Below are 27,396 nucleotides of genomic sequence, written 5' to 3' on the forward strand. Positions count from 1 at the left end.
TGTTTTATTATAGAATATTTTGTTATATTCTTAAGCTACTAATTATACTTATATTTTACTTTATTACATTATGTGAGAGTAATGACTCAATAATTTTCAAAGCCCATTGAACTCTAGACCAGTCACAGTAAAATTCATTGTTTACGAATTAAAGGGTCACAGTTTGGACACTGAAGTGAGAAAACACAAAACCTATTACAAAAAAAGAAAAGGTATTAATAAAGCCGAAGTTTTACTAAATTTGCTCTTTTTTTCATAGCTGGTCATTTAAAGTCTTAGAGCACACAATGAAACCCACAGGTACTATTTTAAGAAGAGAGGGAAGAAATATTACAAAGAGTAACTATACATATCTCTGAATTTTCATATTAAAACTCTTTGTCTTGTTAGTGAATTCTAAAAAACAAAAATGACCAAAAAAGGATGCACTCCTCCAAAAAAGCCACAGCTCACCAACACATGAAGTGACACCTAATGAAGGCCCTTCTGAATCTGTCTCCAAGAAAGATTTCTCCCTTCAACATCTGAACTAACATATACAATTTGATGATCATCTTTACATAAACCACAAGTAATTAAGTAGCTAATTTAAATCTGAGCTTTCCTACCAATAAAGTTTAAGAAGAAAATATATAGCCTAAAGGAGGTGTTGGAAGATTAGAGTATTAGATGTGCCCAAGCCTTTCTAAAAGCTACCTTTGGTTAATAGTTCTTTCTCCTACTTCTGGGTCAAGTTATGGCTCAAAAAGTCTTCTTTATGAAAGGGAAGCTGAATTACATGATTTCTCTGACATGCAAACATCCAATGAATCTATTTTAATCTAAAATCTAGACCACAGTCTATTACCAGAGCAACAGCTTAGCTGGTTCCCAGAAGAATGCTTACATAAAACTTATGGAGGCTAAATAGTGTAATTTTTCTAGTTTGTAATTTACTACACATACAACGTTATAGATTTGCCCTTTTAAATTCATGCTATTTAAAAAACAGGCTAAATAACCATGTACAGAAAAAGCAAACCCAGCAAAAGAAACTCAGGGGCAGAGACTATGCCCTGAGTTCAAGCCAAAGAAAAGAAAAAAGAAAAGAAGAGAAGAGAAAGAAAAGAAAAAGAAAGAAAGAAAGCAAAAGAAAAAGAAATGAAGGAAGGAATGAAGGAAAGAAAAGAAAAAAAGAAAGGAAGGAAAGAAGGGAGGGAGGGAGGGAGGGAGGGAGGGAGAAAAGCGAAACAAAATGGCCTGGGGCGAAGATTAAGTGGTTACAAGCTTCTCTAGTAAGCACAAGGTGTTAAATTCAATCCTAAGTATAGGGAAAGGAGTAGCTTTTAAAAGGAAAAGATACTTTTCACATTTGAAATATTTGAACAGCAAGTTTTTAAAACAAGCATGTTACATTGTGTGTGTGTGTGTGTGTGTGTGTGTGTGTGTGTGTGTGTGTGTGTGTGTGTGTGTGCGCGTATAAAGTAAGAAGTTGAATTTAAAAACTAGAGTAAGGCACCTGCAAGGTTATACTACTGTGACAGCAGCTGTGGACTGGATCCTGGGCTTCTCCTTGGCTTAAAAAAAATCTTCTAGTACCTTGCCTTCAGAACAAGGAGGCTGAGATCTGTTCACAGCCAGCCCAGGCAGGAACATCCATGAGACTCTTATCTCCAATTAACCACCAGAAAACCGGAAGTGGCACTGTGTCTCAAGAGCGCTGGCTTTGAGCTGAAGAGCTGATGGACAGTGCGCAGGCCCAGAGTTCAAGCCCCACAACCAACAAAAAAACCAAACAAACAAAAGTACCTTGGTAGTTTAGCAGGAAGAGGAAGAGAGGATATTTTACAAATGATCAAACAAGATTCAATGTCTTAAGAAAACGACAAAATGTGATACATGCATAACAACAACAAAAAGCTTTATTGAATTACAAATTTTAAACGGATCACTTAATTTAAAAATGGGATTATTTTAACTTTATTATTATACTCATTCTTTCAAAAATGTACTTTAAAGTGATAGCGCAAAACTAACAAAGTAAAGGTGTGTTGGTACCCATGGACAAATCCATAACATGGACATTTCAATGTTGTTTTCTGTATCTGTTAAAATGATCTGCAGTAGAAACAGAAGGAAGGTACAAAGTGGGTACAAGTATCTCTCCACAATTGTCTGAAAGGAGGAAGTCTCAGCATGATAAATGAGAGACTGTAATAGTGGCCTTTAAGAGAGAATCCCAAAGAAGCATGTAAACCCATCATTTCTTATTCCTAACAGAACAAATGGTACAAACTTAAAAGCAAAACTTCATTGTAAGATCTATACTGTAAAACTACTTTCTATAGCCCATGTTTCAATTCATTGAACAATCTTATTCATAATATGACAGGAAAGTCAGCATGTAAGACTCAGGATAAAAACACCTTCTATCTCCATTGGGAGACTACAGCTTTAATGACTTATATATGGTCCTTATGCTTAATTCTTGGTCAGTATAGATTTCCAAGTCAAAATCAAGTTAAGAACTGTTTACAACAGCTACATTATACTAAAATGCCAACAGTTCCTTCCCAGTATTATTCCTATGAGGAGAAAAATATATATCAGAAGCTTTTGCTTTTTGCCTATGAGAAAATTCATGAAAAAGCCTACCAAACAATAATTCTTCTACAAAACTAAATACACTGAAAAGCCAGACAGGCAAATAAACAATAAAAACAAACTGATTTCTGAGAGTAAAATCTATTAAGAGAAGTTAATATACATGTATGGGAAATATAAGAAATGATGATCATGGTTAGTTACAGATGCAAAATAATACTCAAGGATTGTGGACATAATAATTAAGTCAAAATCATATACTAGTTCAAATATGTACAGTATTGATAAGCTGGTCAAGTATTATATGTTTGGTAAAACTAATATATTACCTTTTCTCCTCATAGGTACATACCAGTTATGAAAAACAAAGTACTTTCTATTTATGTATTAACAGAATAACAGAATTTCTACTGTACATGTGTGCATGTTTTAGACTATAAAAAAGTTAACATGTCCTTTAGGAAGAAAAAAAATAATAAAATTGCCAAAAGTTTAGTTGATAAAAGTTTAATATCAATCTACTTACAAAAATGAAAAAAAGTTTGAAACCAATATACCAGTATTGTGGCCTCCCTATTGATCTGAAACTACAGAAGGCATTTGAGGAAGGGAAGTTAGGTTACAAACGAAGACTAACCCAAGGGATGTATGTAGGAAGTATGCTGCTTTAAAAATCCAACTTGCAGGAAAACTAGTTACTTGACTTAGTTTAAAGCTAATTACAAAATCCATTTTCTTAATGGTCCAGATATTTTGCCAATCCATCCAACTCAACAGAACTGTGGGAAAAAAAAAATATTTTGTGAGACTTTTAAATAGAAACATTAGGGTATGACCTCCCATTTAGCACAGCAGCATACAGCTTGTATACTATCTTTCTGTTGTCTGTTTGGCAGTACTAGAACTGGATTCAAGGCCTGTTGTTTGGCAGACATGTATCATCAAGCTACAGCTACAGCCCTTTCCTGACCTTGGGATTTTTGGGACAGTGTCTTGCTTCCTTCCTAGATGGATACCTGGACTGCAATCCACCCATCATGTTATAGGTAGGGTAAGTAGTGTGTACCACTGTACCAATTCTCCACTGAGAAGGGGGTCTTGTAAACTTTTCTACCTTCCAAATAGTTAGGATTATAGGCATGATCCATTAGCACCTGGCTTTTTATTCATTTTTTTTAAAGGCATTTTTGGAATAAAGACTGGGTCCAAGTCTGGTGATGCACACTGTAATTCCAAATATTTGGGAGGTAGAGACTGATCTGGAGGATAAAGGTCTGAGGGCAACCCTAGAAAAACAAATACAAAACCCTATCTGAAAAATAACTAAAGCAAAAATGTATTGGAGTTAGGCCAAGTAGTAGATGCCTGTCTAGCAATCATGAGGCCCAGACTCCAGATCCCACAAATAAAAGCTATTATAATTTTCACACAATTTACACATCTTAAGTGTCTGAGTTTTTTCAGTCTAGAATTAGTAGTAATTTAAATACATGAGAACATTACAGTGAATTAAAATCTGGGTATACAAACTTCAAAGTCTTGTTGTTACCATAGCTGCCTCCCAACCTTGTTTACAGTGAAAGTGTTCCTGTGACTTATGTGTAATCCTTCTAAGGTTAATTTCTTCTCCTTTTTTGGGGAGGGAAGGGGAAGTATAGAATATAGTCACCACGAATGACAGGCACACAATAGATCCAGCCATGTGTTTCCCTAAAACTTGGTTAACAGTTGTGTATAGTCATTATGTGAGATGGAGCCTCACAAACTTTTCTGCCCCAGCTGGTCTCAGATCATGATCTCTGTTCCCCAAACTAGCTAGGATTACAGGCTTCAGCCTTTCTGGCCAGTTATTTATTTATTTATTTTTGTAACTCTAAGCAATTACTCAAGAATAAGTTAAGTAACACTGACATGTCTGTGGAGCCAAATTTAAGAATATACAGGCAAGGCAAATACTTACTAAAAAAAAAAGTCTACCAAAGTATGACAGCATTGATCTTTAATTCCTAAAATCAACTCTAAGATCACTGGACTCCATTTCAATAAAGAAAAATTCTCAAGCAACAAAATCTTTTAAAACAAGTGATAAACACAGATTTTTCTGGAAGTATAACAGGGGAAACCAATTTATCGATGCTAGAACAAATAGGATTGTTATGGTAAGTGTACATTTAAGATTCTTGCTAGCTGAGTAGAATGGCTCATACCACAATCCCAGCTACTGTAAAAGCAGATATCAAGAGGACTGCAGCTCCCACCCAGTCCAGGCAAAAAATCAGAACGATTCCCATCTCAAATAATAAACTTGGGAATGGTGGCATGTACCTATTATCAAGTTAAGTGGAAGGCATAGTAGAAGCATCATCAACTTGGGCAAAATTTCAAGAAAAATAATTAAATAGAAAATAACTATTAAAAAATAAAGCAAAAAGGGTTGAGGGTGTGGTTCAAATGGTAGAACACCAAGTGTTCAAACCCCAGTACCATCAAAATATATATACAAAGTGGTAAAATCAAGTTCACTATTTCTAGTAGGTTATATATTAATACATATACAAGTAGTTATTCAGTCACTTGACAGTGCTAGACATTGTGAGCATACGAGTGTAATTCATTATACAGAGATATGAAAAGACCAGAGAAAACTGTTCTATTATAAATGAAAACAATATGATTACGAGAGAGTACTATACCTTCCATCGGTTTCCACATTCGTTACAGACAACAAATGTTGTCATTGGTTCATCCGCACTACGAGTTTGCACCTACAGCAAAATCAAGTGAAAATATTACTTTATAAAGCACCATTAAAAAAAATCTCATCTAAATAAAGACAAATGGCATAAAGGTATATAATAATCCTAATGCTACCACAATAAAATGTGTAAAAACCTGCAACAAGTTCAGAAATAGTATATAATGTAAAAAAAAAATTACTGCCAGGTGCTTGCTTGTGGCTCATGCCTGTAATCCTAGCTACGTAGGAGGGTGAGTTCTGGGGATCAATCATGGTTCAAAGCAGGAAAGGCCCATGAGATTCTAATCTCCAATTAACCAACAAAAAAGCGAGAAGTGGAACTGTGGCTTCAATGACAGAATGCCTTTTCTTTGTTGTTGCTGTTTATGGAGGCTTAAACTCAGGGACTGGGCCCTGTCACTGAGCTCTTGTGCTCAAGGCTAGTGCTCTGTCACTTTGAGTCACAGCACCACTTCCATTTGTTGGTGGTTAATTGGAGATGAGTCTTACAGACTTTCCTGCCCAGGCTGGCTTTGAACCATGTTCCTCAGGATCTCAGTCTCCTGAGTAGCTAGGATTATAAATATGAGCTAATAGTGCCTGGAAGAACATCATCCTGGAGAAGAAAAAGTTAAGGGATAGTACATACTGGCATACTGGTTCAAGAACCAGTACTGATATATACATACACTAAAAAAAATTATTTATAAGCTTCAGTTCTCTAATATCTCCTTGTATGTCACATGGAATTTATCTCAGACAAGTAGGAAAATCCCCTAGTCAATCATTATACTTTTATACTAGCTAATAGGAAAAACATCATTAAGAAACAAATATAACATGTTAATATTCATTTACAAATTCTAAAGGTAATAGAAGTCAAATTCAGAGACAAAATAGAATTCTGGTTGCACTGGCTAAGGGGAAAAGAAAACTATTGCTTAGTGAGCAACTTTTCATTTTATTAGAGAAAAAGTGATCAGGAGGAGAAAGGCACAATGCTATAAATATTTGAGACCCTGTCTCAAAACATGTACATTTTAAAAAGAGAACTAAGCAAGAATAAAACAAGTAATATGATTTTTATAAATAGATATAGGACTATAGGTTTCTGAAGCTCTTCACTAAAGAAAATTACTAAAACAAAATGTCTCAAAGTCAGAAAAATTACTTCTCTAAATTATATACATTCCCAAATAAGATGGAGGTTTATTGAAGTTATTCTTAAAAGTCAGGCATGGAGCCAGGCGCCGGTGGCTCACACCTGTAATCCTAGCTACTCAGGAGGCTGAGATCTGAGGATCGTGGTTCAAAGCCAGCCCAGGCAGAAGAGTCCGTGAGACTCTTATCTCCAATAAATCACCAGAAAACCAGAAGTGGCACTGTAGCTCAAGTGGTAGAGCACTAGCCTTGAGCTGAAAAGCTAAGGGACAGCTCTCAGGCCCAGAGTTCAAGCCCCCGACTGACCAAAAAAAAAAAAAAAGTCAGGCACGGTAGGGTTCTCTTGCAATCCCAACACTAAGAAAATAAGCAAGAGGATGAGTTCAAGACTGGCCTGGCTACTTAGCAAGATCCACGCTTAAAAAAAAAAAAATCAAAGAGGTCTTCAGATAAGTTTTACTATTTTAAACAATTTCAACAAATACTATCTGGAGCCCTAAAAGTATATAAACGAACTTCATGCTTTCTGGGGAAACCTTTAGTAACTTGGTAGCCACAATAACCAAGAATCACCTTGAACTATTTTTCTATTGTTGTTTGGTGGTACTGGGGTTTAAATAGGCCTCATAGTCACCTCACTAGACTTTCTTGTTCAATTGGTACACTACCTCTCTCTCTCTCTCTCTCTCTCTCTCTCTCTCTCTCTCCCTTCTTCTTAACCTCCCTCCCTTCCTTCTTTCCTTTTGCTGATTATTTTAGAGACTGAATCTCATGGACTATTCTGCCTTGGCTGGGTTTGTACTGTGACCCTCTAGATCTCCATCTCCTGAGCAGCTAGGATTACAGGTTTATAACTACACTTAATTTTTTTATGCTATATGCACAAGAACTTTGGAAGGTTTGTAAGGAGTGTTTTCTGGTTATAAGAAAATCATTTCACTTCTAGACTAAATTGTGTTAAAAGAAACAACTGAAGATGGGTACCTTGACTCATACCTGCAATTTTAGCTACTAAAAGAGGATCCCAGTTTGAGGCCATCTTAGGCAAAAAGTTTGTAAGTCTCCATCTCAAAAATAAAAAAAAGTTGTGCATGGTGATACATGCCTGCCATTCCAACTATGTGGAAAACCTAAATAGGAGGATTGCTATCTAGGCCAGCCTTAGAAAAAAGCAATACCCTATTTTAAAAGTAATATAAGTAAAAAGCTAGTGGTATGGCTCCAGTGCCAAGAAAGCATGAGGCCCTGAATTAAAACCCAATATTAGTCAGGTGCTGTGGTTCACATCTGTAATCCTAGCTACTCTGAGATTTGAGAACTGTGATTTGAAAAGTCCATGAGACTCTTAGCTACAATTCAGAAACAGCTGGGAGTGGTGCTGTGGCTCAAGTGATAGAGCGCTAAGCTTGAACACAAAAAGGCTTAGGGACACTGAACCAGCAAAACAAAACAAAACAAAAAAAACCCAATACTGTTAAAAATAAAAAAAGCAAACTGTATATCCATGATTTTTCTAGTTGTTAACCTTAGCTCTCTATAATCTACTTTTGTAAATATATCACTCTACTTTGCTAAAATTTTCCTAAATGAGTAATTAAACTTCTACAACCTGTATACAGAATGATACTAATACTGTGGCTTGAACTCAGTGCTGTGCCTGAGTTGTTTGTTTTAAATCAAGGTTAGTGCCTTACCACTTGAGCCACAGTTCCATTTCTGGCATTCTAGTGGTTAACTAGAGATAAAAATCTCATGACTTGCTCCAAACCACAATCCTCAGATTTCAGCTTCCTGAGTTGCTAGGATTACAGATGTAAACCACTGGAACCTAGCAGATTTTCTAGATGCTTAATTTTGTTAAGAGAGAAATACCCTAAATCTATGACCTGAAACATATCATGACCTGTAAGAGAGAATTCTGAATTTGGCCGATTATAGCTATAGTACAAAACAAAAGGAAAAATAAAAAAACCCTATTTGGCAAATGAAACTGAAATAGTGATAAATTATTTTCACATACATAAATATAACCATAAAAAGCATATTCAAAAACAAATAAGTCTGCTGGAGCCGGGGGCTTATGCAGGAGGCTGAGATTTAAGGATTGCAGTTTGAAGCCAGCCTTGGCAGCAAAGTCAGTGAGACTCTCCAATTAACTACCAATAAGCCAGAAATGGAGCTGATGCTTAAGAGAGGGCACTAGCTTTGAGCACTAAAGCTCAGGGACAGTGACCTGGCCCAGAGTTCAATCTCCAGGACTGTGGCGCACAACACACACACACACACACACACCAATCATATAATACATGCAAAAGACACACACACACACACCAATCATATGATACATGCAAAAGTTATCAATATGTTAAAAAAAAAGTATCCAGAAAGCAGTTATACCTTCATGAAGTTCCCACATGTCACATGAGAGAGTGAAGAACTTTCCTTCTATTACATCTGTTGTTTTGCAAACTATGAACAATTCTGACTTGTTTATATATTAACCAATATGGTCAGGGATAACACTGTCCAAAAACAAATATACTTATTACCTGACTTATGCAACTGTAAACCCTCTACTATAAATCACCTTTGTAACAACAACTTTTAAAAATTAAATGATTACTTTATTCAATTTCATTTAACTGATACAATTCACACAGTAACTTTCCATGAAGATATAACTATACCAATTTACTGTCAGTTAATAAAGTACAGAGAAAGTATTCTTTCACCAACAGATCACATCTCCTTATGACAATGTCAAAGTAACAGTAAGCATTTTTGCTACCTGTATAAAGCAGGAGCTGCAAGCAAGCACTTTATTAACAAGGATTTATTTTAGTATAACAGGGTTAAAGGAGAAATTTCTTAGAAAAGGAGAGGTTCTCTATTCAGGAAATTGTTCTCTATTCAGGAAATTGGAATTAAAATAACAATACAAGCATTTTAAATAATCTAGGGTCACAAACCTGTGTGTAAGTACAATTCTTCTTTTTACATTTGCCACATGTAAATAAGTCAGTCTGAGTTCCACCTGTCTTAGCCATCTGATGCTCTCTGATGGCTTCTTTGGTCAAGTTTTTCCGCATCTCTTTTAGCTCATCACTAGCCATTTCCTATGAATGAAGTGGCAATATCACAGTTACACAAACATACACATACACATCCAATATATATATTATAGCCTGAATGCTTTTATATTCAATTAGCTTTATATTAATAAAAGTAAAATTAGCTTGTAAAGTTTTTTTTTTTTTGTCCAGTATGGGGCCTGAACTCTGGGCCTGGGCGCTGTCCCTCAGCTCTTCAGCTCAAGGCTAGCGCTCTACCACTTGAGCCACAGGCCACTTCCGGCTCTTTTCTTTTTGCTTATGTGGTGCTGAGGAATCGAACCCAGGGCCTCATGCATGCAAGGCAAGTGCTCTACCACTGAGCCACCTTCCCAGCCCTAGCTTGTAAAGTTTTTAAAAAAGTATATTTTTCCTTAGATGACTTAAGACTTTGTCTCCTTTAAAAATATTCCTTTTAAATACTCTTAAATTTATATATGAAAATTGGATTCAAGTTTTCTTTTCAAAAGCTATGTTAAAAAAAAAAAGAGACCTACAGAAATGAGTACCTGTAGTATGCAGATTGTGTTCTCTACCACTTCCCCACTCCCCCAAACCAGCGACCTTTGTAAATGTTTAGATTTGTTATAAGACAAGAAGTACACAGGATATGCCAGGGTAACCATTTTGTGCCAGAAAGTCCAGAAGCTACCAGAGTATTATGATTAAACCAAAGGGACATAGGATGAACATGAAGGAGTATATACTGGTCAAAATAGAACATTTTCTTCAGTCACGAAAATGAATTATTATGAGGCAATATTTAGAAGGGCACCACATGCAAAAACCAGAAATAGCTACCAGGGCCATTAACCAGGGAACCAACTCATTGTTTTGATAACTGGTAACGAGAGAAAAAAATTTACAAATTTATCCTGCCTCTTAAATTTTAACTAACAGGTTGCGTTAATAAGAGAAAATGTTGCTTTATCAAACAAATCTAGCTGCAAAGGGAATGACAAAATTACAACAGTCACTCTCTTGCAGTGGTTAACCCTACTAACCAGTCAACTCAAGATCATCAATGAGTGAACTCGAGCAGAAGAGGTTAATGGAAAAGTTTACAATGGAGAAACCTTATTATTGTATGAACCTTGATGGATCCCAGAACATTATGAGGAGTATATGTCTCCTGATATAATACAATGGAAGTGAAGAGCATCACTTATCAAGAATTTATGCAGAAATAAGGTTGAACTTAAATGTAATTAATCTTACAAGAATTGGTTAGTAGCTTTCAGGATAGAAAAAAACAGAGAAGACAGAAAATCTCCTTAGGAAGAAGCAGATAAAATCACAATGTGGGACACAGAATTAGTTTCTTCAAGTAGGAAAATACATTCCTTCAGATTTAAAGAAACAAGCATATAAATCAATTTCAACACACCAAAGTAAAAGTAGTGGGTAGACTTTAGATTCTGATACAAAGTAAAGTGAGCCAACATTACATAATACTTTATTGGGCATGAGGACAGGTAATTTATGAGAAAAAAATATTTTTAAGGATTCTTCCTAAGTATACAGAGGTGAGAGGCTACAATGCCTGAATTTTCTTGAAAATAAACTTGAGAAAAGCAAAGTGAGATGAAAATGATGATAAATTCTCAATACTTATATTCTCTTCTTTGTGAAGGCTTAAATTTAATGTGATTTTTAAAAAAATTGTAAATATAGTAATTTTATTAGCTATGTAGAAAGATAAATCCCTTCTCAAGATACTTAATAGATTGGTGCCACACTGTATCTGTATCTATAAATTTCCCTACATAAATTTAAGAACAATGAATAAGATAAAACCAATTTAAGTACACTTGACCAATATTTGTAATGAGAGATTTCATTATTTTAGATAAATTCATAAAGACAGTTCTAGTTTTAGATGATTTACTGTTTGTCACTCAAACAACAATATCATATAACAGTAATAAAAGGGTCAAAGCATTGATGTCAATAGATTCAATAACCGTAAGTATTTGTATATCAACTTGCTATATATGCACTTTTTTTTTGGGGGGGGGGTCTGGTCGTGGGGCCTGAACTCTGGGTCTGGGCGCTGTCCCTCAGCTCTTCAGCTCAAGGCTAGCGCTCTACCACTTGAGCCACAGCGCCACTTCCGGCTTTTTTCTTTTTGCTTATGTGGTGCTGAGGAATCGAACCCAGGGCCTCATGCATGCAAGGCAAGCGCTCTACCACTGAGCCACCTTCCCAGCCCCTATATATGCACTATTAACATAGTACTTATTTAAATAGGCTTTCCACTTGTTATCAGGGAATCACATCAAGAAACTTTATATACAGACATGCTTACCTCTGCTGTCATTCTAGCAAATAAATCAGGAGAAATATTGCCACACAGTACATTTTTCCTTAAGTTTGGATTCTTTGCATCTTTCAGATTTGATATCCTACTTCGTACTCTATTCTTATATTTCATATCTGTGTTCCTTATTTCTTGATATATAGGTATTTGACCGTTGAGGAAAAAAATATAAATTACATAAAAAGAAAAAAAAATAAATTATAAATATAAGAATATTTTTTCTATTCTGCCAAAATAAGAATTCCTGAAATTTCTAAGCAGTTATAAAAATTGCTTCCAAAATTTAAATAAAAATAAGGCTCTGGTTCTACCTAGTTGAGATATAATCAGCAAATAGTACTATTAGTACTTTAATACTTTTTTTTTTTTTTTTGTCGGTCATGGGGCTTGAACTCTGGGCCTGGGCACTGTCCCTCAGCTCTTCAGCTCAAGGCGAGCGCTCTACCACTTGAGCTACAGCGCCACTTCCGGTTTTCTGGTGGTTTATTGGAGATAGGAGTCTCACGGTCTCTCCTGCCCGGGCTGGCTTTGAACCGCAATCCTCAGATCTCAGCCTCCTGAGTAGCTAGGATTACAGGCATGAGCCACCAGCGCCCGGCTACTTTAATACTTAAGATGAGTAATTTTTTAAATGTTTAATGTCAACAGCATGCAAATCAATAAGGTTTAAAAAAGTATAACTCAGATACACTCAATCTAAGTGAGCAAATTTTTGGAAAGGAGCTCAAACAGGCAAACTTTAACTTGTCCAAATATGAATTTCACTAAAGACACTAAGTCTCAACGACTATGGCCATGATTCTCAGTCTTCTGAGAAGAGACCATTCAAGGTCGATCAGCAGGTTAATCTCTTCTTCCTACTAAGCACAAAGATGTTTTACCAAGTTCTTCTGCACAGAAGGCCAGGCCACAGAAGAAACTGAGCCCTAGAGGAGCTCTCTGCCTAAGAAGGCCAAGATATTCTCTGTTCTCCTCACCATATGGTGTCCAACATAAACATATTTCCCTTCACGATGAGGAGTATGTATGCTTTGCTAAGATCTCCAACTAAGAAATCTTTACCTCTGTGTGTGTGTGTCCCTAACTTTTTGCACAATTAAATTCAAATGCTACTTCCCCAACTTTCCAAGGCAGAAAAACAAAAATGCCTTGAATAGCCTTGAATACTATGAGGTTTACTTTTTTTTTTGGGGGGGGAAGGAGGGAGTGCTGATTTCCTAGGGCTTGAACTCAGGGCCTAGGTGCTGTCCCTGAGTTTTTTTTTTTCTTCCATTCAAGGTTAGTGCTGCTCTACTACTTGAGCCACAGCTCTATTTTGGCTTTCTGGTAGTTAGTTGAATATGAGAGTCTCACAGACTTTCTTGCTTGGCCTGGCTTCAAACTGTGATCCTCAGACTTCAAGCTTAAGCTTCCTGAGTAGCCACCAGTGCCTACCTTCAGGCTTACTTTTGAACAACAGGACAAACAAATGGAATAAATTTCTTGGCAGAATAGAAAAATTGTTCTTATCCTTATTTAATTTTTAACATTCTTTCCAGTCAAAATAATACAACCAAGAAATTGAATAAACCTTTGAATTATAAACTAGAAGGAAAAAATTACAATTAACATAGCAATTACATAAAACAAGGATAAATGTGCATGCAAAGGATATCTTCCTCAATCTGAGATCCTAGTTCTTCTTCATCAGCTCCAATAGCAATGTAGTCATCTAAAACAGGTACAAAGAACTGTCAAGATACTGTAACTTACATGCTAAAAAAAAAAATTCCAGTGCAGAGTTAAGTACATGATTCCTATTTCTTCAACCCCATTTGTCTCAAGTCCTTTTAGTTTAGTCTTGTTAGAATCTGGCTTCTTACTACCCACTAGACTCCTCCTCTGGGATTCACCTAATATCCATAGTGCTCCTGCATTGATGACTCCTTTTTCCTCAGGAGTGAGGAAGTAATTCATCTAGCAGGCAACTCCTCATTTCACAATTCCATAAATTCTGGTTGCTCCAGCAGAGAGTAGAGAAAGTTATAGAAAGAACTGTCTTGTCTCCTGTGACTCAGGCTTCAATGCAAAGAAACCATTTGTTTCATCTGCCAATCACATATACGGACACACTCAGAAGACTCCTATACAAATATTCAAAAGGATAGAAGGAAATAAATAGAAACTAGGAAGGAAAAGGGAATATTTATATAGAGAAAGACAGTAAGGAAATCAAAGTTGGTCAAACTAGCTATGATTCAATATAATAAAAAAGAAGAAAAAGGGTAAATTTGTAAAAGATGACAATAATTCCTGTATAAGAAACTTTTCTTTTAAACAGAAACATACACATTTTTTATACTTAGTTAGAATATATTTCAATTGTATATGAGACTTTAAAGACAAAATTCTACATGCTAAGTCTAGAGAGTATGTAAGTTCCTATAAAAATGTCAAGATCACTCTTCTAATTTTAAAAATTAAACGCAATTATGAATATTCAATTTATAGGTTATACTAATATTTAACAATTCAGTATTGTTAACTCATAATCTAAGGATGGTATAATCAGGAAAGTGAAAAAATATGGGGAAAAAGTTTAAATTGGTATGGAAGATCTATATAGTAGCAGCAGTATATTTCTTGGAATTATATAGTAATAAGTAGCAAAAAATACTATAAGGAATTACTTATAGTAATGAGTAGTAAAAACTTGTTTCTGAGCTAAGTAGGGTGGGAGACTATTGAAAGGAAAGCTCATAAAACAACATTTATGGAGATGAAGCTCACAGTAGTGGTATCCTGAAAGCCTGAGAAGCAAAACAACTTACCTCCTGTTCGAAGAGCAGCAGCAAGCATCTCCCTACACTTTAATCGTACGGAATCAGAAGTGCTCGGTGCCCGAGGAAAAGATGAAACGTAAGTATCTCGAGCATTTGTCTCATCCTTTCTGCTGCTTATGTTGCCACTGGAACTACTAAAATACACATACATGCATTCAGACACACACAAAAAAATCAGGTAGAACTCTCTTAAAATAACATTACCATCACTCTCTAAAAAACAAAAACTTTTAGACTACATAAATAAGATAGTATTTCAGTGATTCTTACATAATGAGGAAAAACGTTACCTACATATAGACTAAATGAAATTAGAGATAAATCACATTCTATTCTTTAAAACACCAAATATTTACTTTGTCCTTTAAAACAACAGTACAGTGTTTACTATATTGAATTATACACATTACAGCTTTCCATACAGTACATAAAAAGCAAGGATCTTGGTGTGAGGAAAGCTTAATAGGATGAGAATATGGGGTGAGGGAAGAAAAGCTTAAATTGCAATGGAAGATCTAGATGACAACTTGCAACAAATTAGAGGGAGAAAAATAAAAGGGCTGAAAAGACCTATTTTAGTTATACAATTAGTGTTCCAATGAGTCAATATTCTCCTTATACATGTATACTGTGAAGTCTTAAATACTATAAACACAGTTTCCTAATTTTTTCCAAGAAACATTGACAGCAAGAATAATTTTCTAGGCAGCCTAATCATTGTGATTGCTTCTGATTAACTTTTTGTATTTCACTTTCAACAAAACAAGTTATTTCCAGGTTATTTCTGATTAGTTCCAATTATATTGCATCACATTGAAGTTATTTGTGTTAAATATTTGAAACACTGATTAAATTGTTCTCCCTTAATAGATGTAACTTGTTGCATTTTTTCAAGGATACAACCTCTTTGACTATTCGCCAAAAATATGATTTTTAAAGTTCAAAGACAGAATACAATGGACAAAACCATCATTTGTGTCTAGTAACTGTAGTCAATACTCCCTGATACTCTTAGGATCCTCTGCATTCACATTACAATTACTGTCTACATACATAAGGCTTTTCAAATAGTCTTCCCTAACAGATCTGACTATGGCTTAATGCTCTTTGTATTTTCAATATGCACCACAGTATCTGTCGGTGGTAAATAAACACATTTTAATTTCTTAAATATTTTAATTAAATGCTTTAATTAAATTGCCTCTCTTCCTATATTCAAATGCTCAGTGTGACCACTGAAAACTGCCCTAATACACTGACAGCCTTTCCTCATTAGTGGCACTGTGACTGGCTTCAACTTCTGCTGCTCCTTAGATTCTGCTGCCTCCTTCTAATCACTTAAGCATATAATTTCCTCAAAGTCTTGCATCCCAATTACTAACAATGTAGATCTAACTTCCTTTATGTTATACTTCAGATTAATTTCTCCAGTATTGTATTTTTTCCTTTTGTGAGTAGATACCAACCATTTTAACAGATTTCAGAAAATAATCTCAGAATAAAAAATTATAAGAAAAAAACTACATTAATTTGATTAAACATTGCTATTTAACCCTATCTTCATCAAGTGCATTTAGTATTAATATACATTTTTTTAAAAAAACAGTGTATGAAATCAGCCAACGACAAATGCTGGAGGGGATGTGGAGAAAGAGGAACCCTATTACACTGCTGGTGGGAATGTACACTTATACAACCCCTTTGGAAAGCAGTCTGGAGGGTCCTTAGACCCAGATCCAGATGAATGGATCCAAAAATTGTGGTATCTATACACAATGGAATATTATGCAGCCATTAGAAATGACAAAATAATGGCATTTGCAGGGAAATGGATGGAGCTAGAAGGAATCATGTTGAGCGAGGTAAGCCAAGAGCGAAGAGACAAACGGTACATGGTCTCCCTGATAAGTGGATGATAAATCCAAAATGTTAGGTGATACGACAAAACTAACAGGACTTAAGAAACAAAGAACTCCTGCTCATCTGGTTGAACCACTACTAAATATCCCCATGCTGCTGATCACATGTATGGTGTATAACATGTGAACACTGTTATATATTACAGACTGTGATAGACAATTTGCTCCAGGAAAGTTAGAATGAACTTGTGACTTAGAAATTATGTAATCACTTAATCACAATCAAAAAAAAAAAAAAAAGAACTTCGGGGAAGGGAGGGAGGGGGGGGATGGTAGGGGGAAAACAATGGAGGGGCTAACAATGTTCAAGAGGAAGTGTACTCATTACCTCACTCATGTAACTGTAACCCTCTGTATAGTATCTTTACAATAAAAAAAAACAGTGTATGGAATATAAGCATTACTTTTAAAAAAGGAAAACAAAATACTTGTATCATGTGTTCTACTTGCATGTAGACTCTGTGTTAAACTGCAACTACATAAAATTCATAAATATACCAAGAATTTCTTCTTGCTTTAATGTCTACTTATTTTCTTATACTTCATATATTCAAGGCATTAAGCCAATGAGTTCTGAATAAAAATTACATTAAAACTTCAGATTTAGGAGAGGTAGAGTAGAAAGGAATGGTAGGGGAAAAACAAAGGAGGGGGTAACAATGCCGGATAGGAAATGGACTCATTACTTTGCTCATGTAACTGTAACCCCTCTGTACAGTATCTTTACAATAAAAATATTTTTAATTCAGATTTTAAAAATATAACTATTAGGGCTGGGAAGGTGGCTCAGTGGTAGAGCGCTTGCCTTGCATGCCTGAGACCTTGGGTTCAATTCCCCAGCACCACATAAGCAAAAAGAAAAAAAAAAAGCCAGAAGTGGTGCTGTGGCTCAAGTGGTAGAGCGCTAGCCTTGAGCTGAAGAGCTGAGGGACAGCGCCCAGGCCCAGAGTTCAGGCCCCACGACCGGACCCCAAAAAAAAAAAAAAAAAAAAAATATATATATATATATAACTTAAAATTTTGTGACATTATGGCTTATCTACCAATGTCATATAAAACCAGCAAAAAACAAAACAAAACAAAGTATTCCAGATTAAAGGATACCATACAGATATGATGACTAAGTGAAATATGTGATCCTGCGTGATATGTTGAAAAAATACTTTCCCTTGTAATAAATTATATTATTAGGACAACTACAGAACATAAGAATAAGTCCTACAGCAAGAAAAAAGTATTATTTCACTGTTACTTTCCTATTATTGATAACTGCACTATGGTTTTATATTTAAAAATATACTTGTTCTTAGAAAATATACACTGATATATCTAGGAGTATACAGGGCAAAACATCTGCAATTTAAAATAAAGTTAGTTTATGTATATACACACCTTGCATTAGGACTTATGGGAGGTCTAATTCTTAATTTTCTAAAAGTGGAAAATAATCTCAAAATAAAAAGTTTCAAGGAAAAAACTACATAAATTTGATTAAACACTGCTATTTAACCTTCATCAAGTACAGTTAGTACTAATATACATATTATTTTAAAGTGTATGGAATATTAGTATTACTAAAAAAAAAAGGAATATAAGATCAAATTGGTGGAAATTGAGAAATAAAGTTAAAACTGATAGTAGGCCTAATGTCCTAAATACCTCTAAGGCAGTAAGTGGGTTACACAGCAGCAGTCAAAAGCTCATAACATACAAGCAAGATAGTACATGTCTATAATCCTAGCTACTAAAGAAGCAGAAGGAGGAGGATTTCTGACTAAGGCCAGTATGGGTATCTCAAAGTACCTGAAGAACTTGTTAAAAATAGAACTCTGGGCTATCACAAGAATTCCTGATTCAGCTGGGTGCCAGTGGTTCACTAGCTACTCAGGAGGCTGAGATCTGAGAATCACGGTTCAAAGCTAGCCTGGGCAGGAAAGTCTGTGAGACTCTTATCTCCATTAAACCACTAGAAAACCGGAAGTAGCACTATGACTCAAGCGGTAGTGCACTCGTCTTGAGCTGAAGAGCTGAGGGACAGTTCCCAAGCCCGGTTCAAGCCCTACAACTGACAAAAAAAAAAAAAAGAATTCCTGATTAAGTAGATTCAGTAGTTCAGAGTGAGACCTAAGCATTTCCATTTCTAACATGTTGTTACACTCTGCTTTTCTAGGGACCGCACATTGCTCTAAGTCAATGTCAACAGGTAAACTACATGTTTCCCCCAAACCAGAAGAACTACTTAGATGTAATCTACTATACAAATATCATTTGCTATGGCAACATTTTGGATACTGCACAGGTTCATGGTATGTGACAGCAAAAAAAATAATGCAAAAACCTCAAAGGAGCTGAGACAATTTGAGCCCATCATGCCTGTATTTCACGTTTTAAGCTTCTATGGTAAATGGCTAAATTTGTAAGGGAAAAAAGCATTAAAAAAAAGAGCATAAGATTCAGAGCAAAATAAATCTAAAACAAGAAACATGGTCAAAAGAGAAAGAAGTCATTAGAATCCCTTATCTGTACCTTCATTATCAGTTTTACAGCAAGCCTGAGCAATCAAATATAATGGGTATAATTTATATCATTTCTTTTTACTATGTAGTCCTCTACCTCTCTTCAAAATTCTAGGAAATCTTGCTTAAAACCTTAGCTTTGGCTATATACATTGTCTAATTTCCATTCGATTGGAAAGCAGAGAGAGAAGTGTAGATCATTAATCAATAATGGAGCAGGTAACAAACACTACGGGACATATAATGTATAATTTCCTTGAAGTACCTTTCCTCTCTTGCTTCAGGGCTATTCTGGGATGGAACTGCAGGTTCTTTTTTCTTTTCCTCAGAGTCTTTATCAGTCGATGGTCCATCTGAAAAATGTATGAAATCCCATGTTTGCACTTGTTAAAAATAAAATCTGATATACATGTTAACAGACTATATAGAACGAAAGGAAGGAAAGAATATGGGAAAAATATGAGTACTAACATTTTTTAAATTACACTACAAACAATAGATGATAATTTAATAATTTTTCATGAAGCAAAAAATTTATAGTAGTATAAATATAAATATCTCCAGGATAGTGAATGAAACATTTTCACAGAACTAGAGGTGTGGTTCAAAGAGGTAGAATGCCACCCTTGAAATGCAAAGACTTGGAAAAAATTATATTAAGTGAAATAAGCTGGGTCCCATGGTTTCCCTTATTTACAATAACTAGTATATGTCTGAGACAAGCAGAAAAGGTCAGATAAGATGATGTTAGGCAAAATGAGCCCCAAGACAAGGACACAAGTGGTTTTTTTCTTTCTTGCTATTGTTTCTAACGTATTTATAAGGTGATTTTTTTGTTGCTTTTTATGTCCCTCCCCCACGGTATAACCCATTTTCACTGTATTTGATGTTGATATAATTTGGGGCGGGGAAGGGAAAAAATAAATCGTTTAAATAGGGATACAGGTGGACCCATTGCAACAATGAGATGTACAAGTTGTTATATCGAAAAACGAACTTTACAACTTTGGTGGGGGGGGCGTAGTGGTGGAGATGGGAAGGCAGGAATAGTAGGGGAAAAACAAAGGAGGAGGCAACAATGCTTGATAAGAAATGTACTCATTACCTTGTTCATGTAATTGTAACCCCCCTGTAAGGTATTTTCACAATATAAAAAACTTATTTAAAAAAAAATGTCATGCCCATGTAATTGTAACTCCTCTGTATGGTAGTTTCACAATTAAAAAAAAATAGGGCTGGGAAGGTGGCTCAGTGGTAGAGCACTTGCCTTGCATGCATGAGGCCCTGGGTTCGATTCCTCAGCACCACATAAGCAAAAAGAAAAAAGCCGGAAGTGGCGCTGTGGCTCAAGTGGTAGAGCACTAGCCTTGAGCTGAAGAGCTGAAGGACAGCGCCCAGGCCCAGAGTTCAGGCCCCACGACTGGACCCAAAAAAAAAAAAAAAAAATACCACCCTTGAGCAAAAAAGCCAAGCAAGAGCACAAGGCCAAGTTCAAGTACCAGGTTGTAGTGAGAAGTAAAAACTCTAATACAGGTCAATCTTAATTGCTTAAAATGTGCTACCTACAAGTACTAGTAATTGTCTAGAAATTGAGCTAAAGATGAAAGGGGAAGCTTTAAACAGAAGATATTCATCAACATATTCAAAACAAGTAATTTAGCAGGACAAATTTAGTAATAGGCAAGTGCTCAGCTAACTCATGACACTCATGGATGGATTACTCTGACGTTACAATGGAAAAATACAAAATATTTTCATAAAATGGCCATAAGTAAGTATATAATATAGTAAAATTATAGTTAGTGGAGTAAAATCTATGGCATGGAGGGGAACAAAAGACAAGGGTAACAAGCAATTACTGATTGTATTTGAAAATTTCTGTTTTTCCTACTTTAATTTTCCTAATACTAAGCTGGGCACTGGTGGCTCATGCCTGTAATCCTAGCTATTCAGGAGGCTGACATCTGAGGATCACGGTTCAAAGACAGCCCGGGCAGGAAAGTCCATGAAACTCTTATCTCCAATACACCACCAGAAAATCTGAAGTGGCACTGTGGCTCAAGCGCTCGCCTTCAGCTGAAAAGCTGAGGGACAGTGCCCAAGCCCAGAGTTCAAGTCCCATGACCAACAACAACAAAAATTCCTAATACTAATTAACATGCAAATCTTTTCTTGAACTTTTTTGGGGGGCACTATTTGGGCTTGAACTCACGGTCTCCTCTTTGCTAGACAAGCACCCTTACCACTTGAACCACACCTCCATCCCTACCTTGCAAAATATTAAAAAAAAATCTTTTTTTCTAGGCTGAGTACCAATTGTTCAAGCCTATAATCCTAGCTATTCAGGAGGCTAAGATCTAAGGATGAAGGTTCAAAGCCTCCTCCAGCAGGCAAATCTTAGAGTATTACCTCCAATTAACCAGCAAAAAAGCTGAAAATGGAAGCTTGGCTCAAATGATACAATACGAACAAGGAACAAAAAGGCTATGCAAGAGCACAGGTCTTGAGTATGAGTTCAAGGCCCAGTACCAGCACATACAGTTTTCTAAAGAAGAATGTAAACTCTAATAAATGTAAGAGCAAAACTAGCACAGCTGTAATGTCTTTTTTTTTCTCTCACAAAAATTTAAACACTCTTCTTCCTCTCTTCTTTCTTTTTGGTGACAACGTTGGTTGTTGACAACTTTCAAGGAAGTTAAAACATCCTTCCTACATACACATATTCTGAGGCACTGCTTTTAATACATCTAGATTCATACAGGAAAAAATACAACAACCATTTTAACAAGCCAGAATAACATAAAGATCAACTATACCTAATAACTTTTTCCACGATTTGATGAGCGACTTTGCTAAAGATGTAACTTCTTCATCTGTACTCTGCTTACGAATAGCATTAACTGACATTCCAATTCTAGTAGACTGAAAAAAAAATTGTATAGCAATTTTATTTCAAACAAATTAGTACATCAAACAAATTAGTACATCATCCACATCTTCTTTTTCTGATTCCCATCTCTCCTTTGAAATCTTTTTAAAACTTGAATTATTTGAGCCAGATACCAGCTCATGCCTATAATCTTAGCTACTCAAGAGGCTGAGATCTGTGTATCATTGTTTGAAGCCAGCCCAGGCAGGGAAGTCTATGAGACTCTTATCTCCAATTAACCACCAAAAAGCCAGAAGTGGAAGCTGTGGCTCACTCAAGTGGTAAAGCACTAGTCTTGACCAAAAAACAAAACAAAACAAAAAAAGAAGCCAGGCCTTGAATTCAAGCTCTGGGGCAGTAGCACAAAAAAACCTACTTCAATTACATGAATTATCCTAGAAGACTAAAGGTACATACACATCCAGATTAAACACTGGTGATTACACACACACCACCACCACCACCACCACCACCACCACCACCACCACCACCACCACCACCAGTGTCTGTAAACATACTACTCAGTAAGTCTGATTAAATGAAATCAGTGGTCATTACACACACACACACACACACACACACACACACACACACACACACCACCAGTGTCTGTAAACATACTACTCAGTAAGTCTGATTAAATGAAATCAGTATTTCCAAAGGATAAAATACAAAATGTACTTTTATACAACTAATTATACACATCTGTTTCATTGAATTTTTCTACATGAACAGTATCACAGCGCACAAGACCAACTTATAATAAAGGAATCCACACAATAACTACCATCTGCAGAGGTTTACATACACTTTTAGGGAGATTAGGGAGTATGAGCCTGTAACTAGCATATAATCACAGATACTAAAACAGACTTAGCAAGATAAAGGTAATCATATGGTACCAAATTTGACATATGGTAGTAATAAGCAAGTGGCCAGGACATCACATTCAATAGACATTCTAACAACCCTTCAAAGTTGAGACCATTATCCTTATTTTTAAAGATGAAGAGACTGGAAGTATCAATAATAACCTGTCCAGCTTTACACTATTACGAATTAGCAAAGCTCAGGACTTTAATATTGATTTGTCTACCTCCAAAGTCTATGCTCTTTCAAACTCATCAATGGTTTTCAAACTGTGCTGAAAGAACACAAAGGTTCAACTATGGATGAGAAGTAAAGAATGATAAATTATTTAGTAAGTTCAGGTTATTAGCAGACAATCTTTCAAAACATACAGTCTAAGGAAGAAATCCTTAGGTTAAAAAGAGAACTCCTGCTGTAAGTTTTGAGGTAGAAAAATAAATTGGCACTTAAAGGTTTCCTTCTAAATTATTCAGTTCTCCACAAAAAGACAGATTCAAGAAAGACGTTTTGTTCAAGAACTGAATATATGATTGGCTGGAGTATTCTATGCTACATCTTGGAAAGCTGAGCAAAACAGGTAAGATTCAATAGCAGAAAGAAAAAGGGGACAACATAATTTTAAAGACTCCAAATAGTTTGGGGTTAACAGCATGTTTTCTAGAAGAAACCCTATTTCTTTTTTTTTTTTTGGGGGGGGGTTTGGGATCCGGTCATAAGGCCTGAACTCTGTTCCCAGCCCCAAGAAATCCTATTTCTGTAATGAGTGGAGAAAATAACTTCAGTTTCTAAAGCAGTTCTGTGCATAAGAGTTAACACAAATTAACAAAGAAAATGGTATTATAGGAGAAGCTTAGAGGAGACCAAAGATAATAGATGAATAAACTATACTTTTGGAGGATTGCTTTTAATTACAATGTTTTAATTACTAAAGTCAATGGTTATCTTGCTTTACACATAAGAAATCCATTCTGAGCATACAGTTGTCTATCATAAACATGTTCAACTAAGGAAGAGATTGTCTAATCAAAATAAGAAGTAAGGCTGTTGAGGTAGACTAAAAGGTAAAATTAGGATATACACTTTTTGGTCTTTAGGAAATATTCTGAGTGGAATGGAATTAAGAGAGGGACCAGCTAGGAAGTCATTTAGTTGAGTTACCAAGTTTGTATTTGTTTTTAAAAATTCTTTAAACTGGGCTGGGAAGGTGGCTCAGTGGTAGTAAGCTTGCCTTGCATGCATGAGGCCCTGGGTTCGATTCCTCAGCACCACATAAACAGAAGGGAAAAAAAGCGGGAAGTAGCACTGTGGCTCAAGTTGTAGAGCGCTAGCCTTGAACTGAAGAGCAGAGGGACAGTGCCCAGGTCCAGAGTTCAGGCCCCACAACCAGCAAAAAAAAAAAAAAAAAATTCTTTAAACTAGCTGGGTGCTGGTGGCTTACACCTATAATGCTAGCTACTTAGGAGGCTGAGATCTGAGGATCGTGGTTTAAAACTAACTTAAGCAGGAAAGTCCATGAGACTCCTATCTCCAATTAACCAGCAGAAAACTGGAAGTGGAGCTGTGGCTCAAAGTGGTAAACTGCCAGCCTTGAGCAAAAAGAAAAAGAGCTCAGGGACAGTGCTTATGCCCTGAATTCAAGCCCCACTACCAGGGGAAAAACAAAACAAAACCCTTTAAACTCCAGGGACTGTTTCTGAAATTAATATGAATATGCTAAGATTTACAAGATGTGATAGGTAGGCTATTAAAAACAAATACTCAGTGTGCAAACAGCATTGGGACTATGTGGTTAATCAGTTGACTATATAATGAATCATTACATTCTGATGTACTGAGAAATCATGTGCCTTGGCACAAGGTTTCAATGGAGCATCAAATGTTCATTTAGAAAGACAATATACAATATACCTTGGCAATGAGAGAGAGCCATAGCTGAGTCAAATTAAGGGAATCAGTTACATACTGATAGTGAAACAAAAAAAAAAAGAAGACTAAACATAATAGACACTTTAACATCACAGCAAACAAGCAGAGTTTTCAGAAGAAAAATTTCCTTCATGATCACTCATGAGTTTTTGCCAAGATGACTGAAAGGTTACTACTACATCAATCAAAATCAACCCTACTCAGTGCAGAGGACTGAACCTAAATAAGACCTTGCTCAGTAAGCACTGTACCCACTGAACTATGATCCCAGTCAAACCATTCAACCTTTGGTAAAAGTCTATACAGCATTTTATGCAGCTACTATAAAGCATATATAATATTAACACACATAAGAACTACTAAAAACTTTGTGGAAAAAAATCAAAGATGACCTAAATAAAAAGACATCTTATGTTGAGGGATTGGAAAACTTTAATGTTAAGAGTAAATACTAATTAAATTCAATGCAATGCCTACAGCAATCTTATCTGCCTTATGTGCATAAACCAACAAGCTTTTCCCCTTAATTACAGAAATTCAAGGGACGCTAAACAGCTAAAACAACCCTGGAAAAAACATTGGATATTGGGGCTGGGAAGGTGGCTCAGTGGTAGAGCGCTTGCCTTGCATGCTCGAGGCCCTGGGTTCGATTCCTCAGCACCACATAAGCAAAAAGAAAAAAGCCGGAAGTGGCGCTGTGGCTCAAGTGGGAGAGCGCTAGCCTTGAGCTGAAGAGCTGAGGGACAGTGCCCAGGCCCAAGTTCAGGCTCCATGACCGGACCAAAAAAAAAAAAAAAAAAATTGGATATTTCAAAATGTAATATACTGACATACCTGCTCCCTTATTGAAGTATGAAACAAGACCTAGTAAAGAAAAAAAACCAAAAGAAAAACAAAAAAGGAACTTAAAAAAATTTTCAAAAACTTCAACTGAAGCTAAAATGTTTGTGATTTCTTCAGTTACACCCACAATGCTACTAATATAATTGAAATTTAGTGCCTTCAAAACTGAAAGAAGTGTTCAATTTCAGCTATACAATAATGAAAATAAATATATAACTTGCTCTCCCACCGTATCATATACTCCTGTAATTCTTAAATTCTGACTTAATGAAATAAGAAATATCAAGGAAGACACTAATTCATAATAAAATATGTACAATGGAAAAACAGCAGATTTGAGTTACTGACTAAATTTTTTAGTAGTTTGGCTTTTAAGGTTTTATGTTTTTAGTTTTGATAGAACATTAAAATAAGAACTCAGGGGGCTAAAGGTATGGCACAGTTGGTAGAGCACTAGCCAATGAGCAAAAGCATCAGCATGAGTTCAAGTCTCAGACCAAAAAAGAAAAGAAAAGAAAAGAAAATTAAGAATTCAGTAATGAATCTATGTAATGTCTACTAAACTTACATACTTGGAAAAGAGCAATAAACAGCCATCCTACCTTGAGGCTATGTCATGCTGGCAGCAGCTATTGATGAAAGACCAAGAAATCAAAATGTTGATGAAATATACAAGACACTATGTCGAAAAATGAATTTTACAATTTAGGTGGAAGGGGGGGAGTGTAGCTGTGGAGCTGGGAGGGAAGGGAAGGGGTGGGAAAAACAAAGGAGGCAATAATGCTTGATAAGAAATTACCTTGCTCATTACCTTGCTCATGTAACTGTAACCCTTCTGTACAGTGTTTTCACAATAAAAAACTTATTAAAAAAAAAAGAAATCAAAATGCTGAACATCAAATCAGGGCCACAAGTTCAACACTATTTCATATTGCGCTTTCTCGGTCAACCCTGGAGATTCATGTTTTATTCTTCTTGAGAAAGAGTATTTTTAATAATGGCAACTTAGGAGATCATTGGTGTATGATGCCATCTTCAGAAAAAAAACAGAATATACCACAATAGGACAGTTAAAAAACAAACCTGTACTAAAGATGTTTTAGTATTTTACAATTACCAGTTCAAAAACAATTATTCATAGAAATACATACCTGTAGTAATTCCAGAGTCATGGGAATATTCTTAAGCTCTTTGAGCAAATCCAATGCTCCAGCCTATAAAACAAAATAAGGTCATATTGAATTCCCATGGCTCTAAAGATATTAGGTAGGCAAATAACTCATAATGGCCCATTTACTCATAGATGCATACATGTATATGTATGCATAGTATTTCAAGTAGGGTTGAAAATAAGGATCATAAAAACCAACTTAATGAGTTATGACCAGCACTAGTTAATTAACTGGTGTACACTGTTGTGTGAAAGTTTCTTTTTGGTAGTGGTTTAATGTGTATATTCTGAGACTATAAGACTCCTTACTACAGTGGTATAAACACACTCAGGTTTCCATCTAGAACACCTGCCTAGAAAAGGAGTCAACTCTGAGAAAGTGGGTCCCGTAGATGTTGCAGTGCCTCTAGCATTCACTCAAGCATAAGGTGAATAGAAAAGGCATCTTTGGGGGAAGCTGGGAAGGGATGTGAAGGGTAAACCAAAGGA

General features: G+C 35.8%; 1 protein-coding gene across 1 annotated transcript; it reads right to left on the reverse strand.

Moving 5' to 3' along the window:
- Positions 1-1,883: 1,883 nt before the first annotated feature.
- Positions 1,884-26,962, reverse strand: Tcea1 (transcription elongation factor A (SII), 1). Its single transcript, XM_013009370.1, has 9 exons — positions 26,888-26,962; positions 21,985-22,090; positions 19,434-19,521; positions 14,722-14,867; positions 13,566-13,622; positions 11,900-12,054; positions 9,451-9,597; positions 5,277-5,348; positions 1,884-3,362 (listed from the first exon to the last, which is right to left on the reverse strand). The coding sequence occupies exons 1-9, from the start codon at positions 26,906-26,908 to the stop codon at positions 3,354-3,356; spliced, it is 801 nt and encodes a 266-aa protein (XP_012864824.1). The 5' UTR covers positions 26,909-26,962; the 3' UTR covers positions 1,884-3,353.
- Between the last annotated feature and the right edge of the window lie 434 nt (positions 26,963-27,396).

This window comes from Dipodomys ordii, unplaced genomic scaffold, assembly GCF_000151885.1.
Source record: "Dipodomys ordii isolate 6190 unplaced genomic scaffold, Dord_2.0 Scaffold9, whole genome shotgun sequence".
Taxonomy (NCBI): Eukaryota; Metazoa; Chordata; class Mammalia; order Rodentia; family Heteromyidae; genus Dipodomys; species Dipodomys ordii.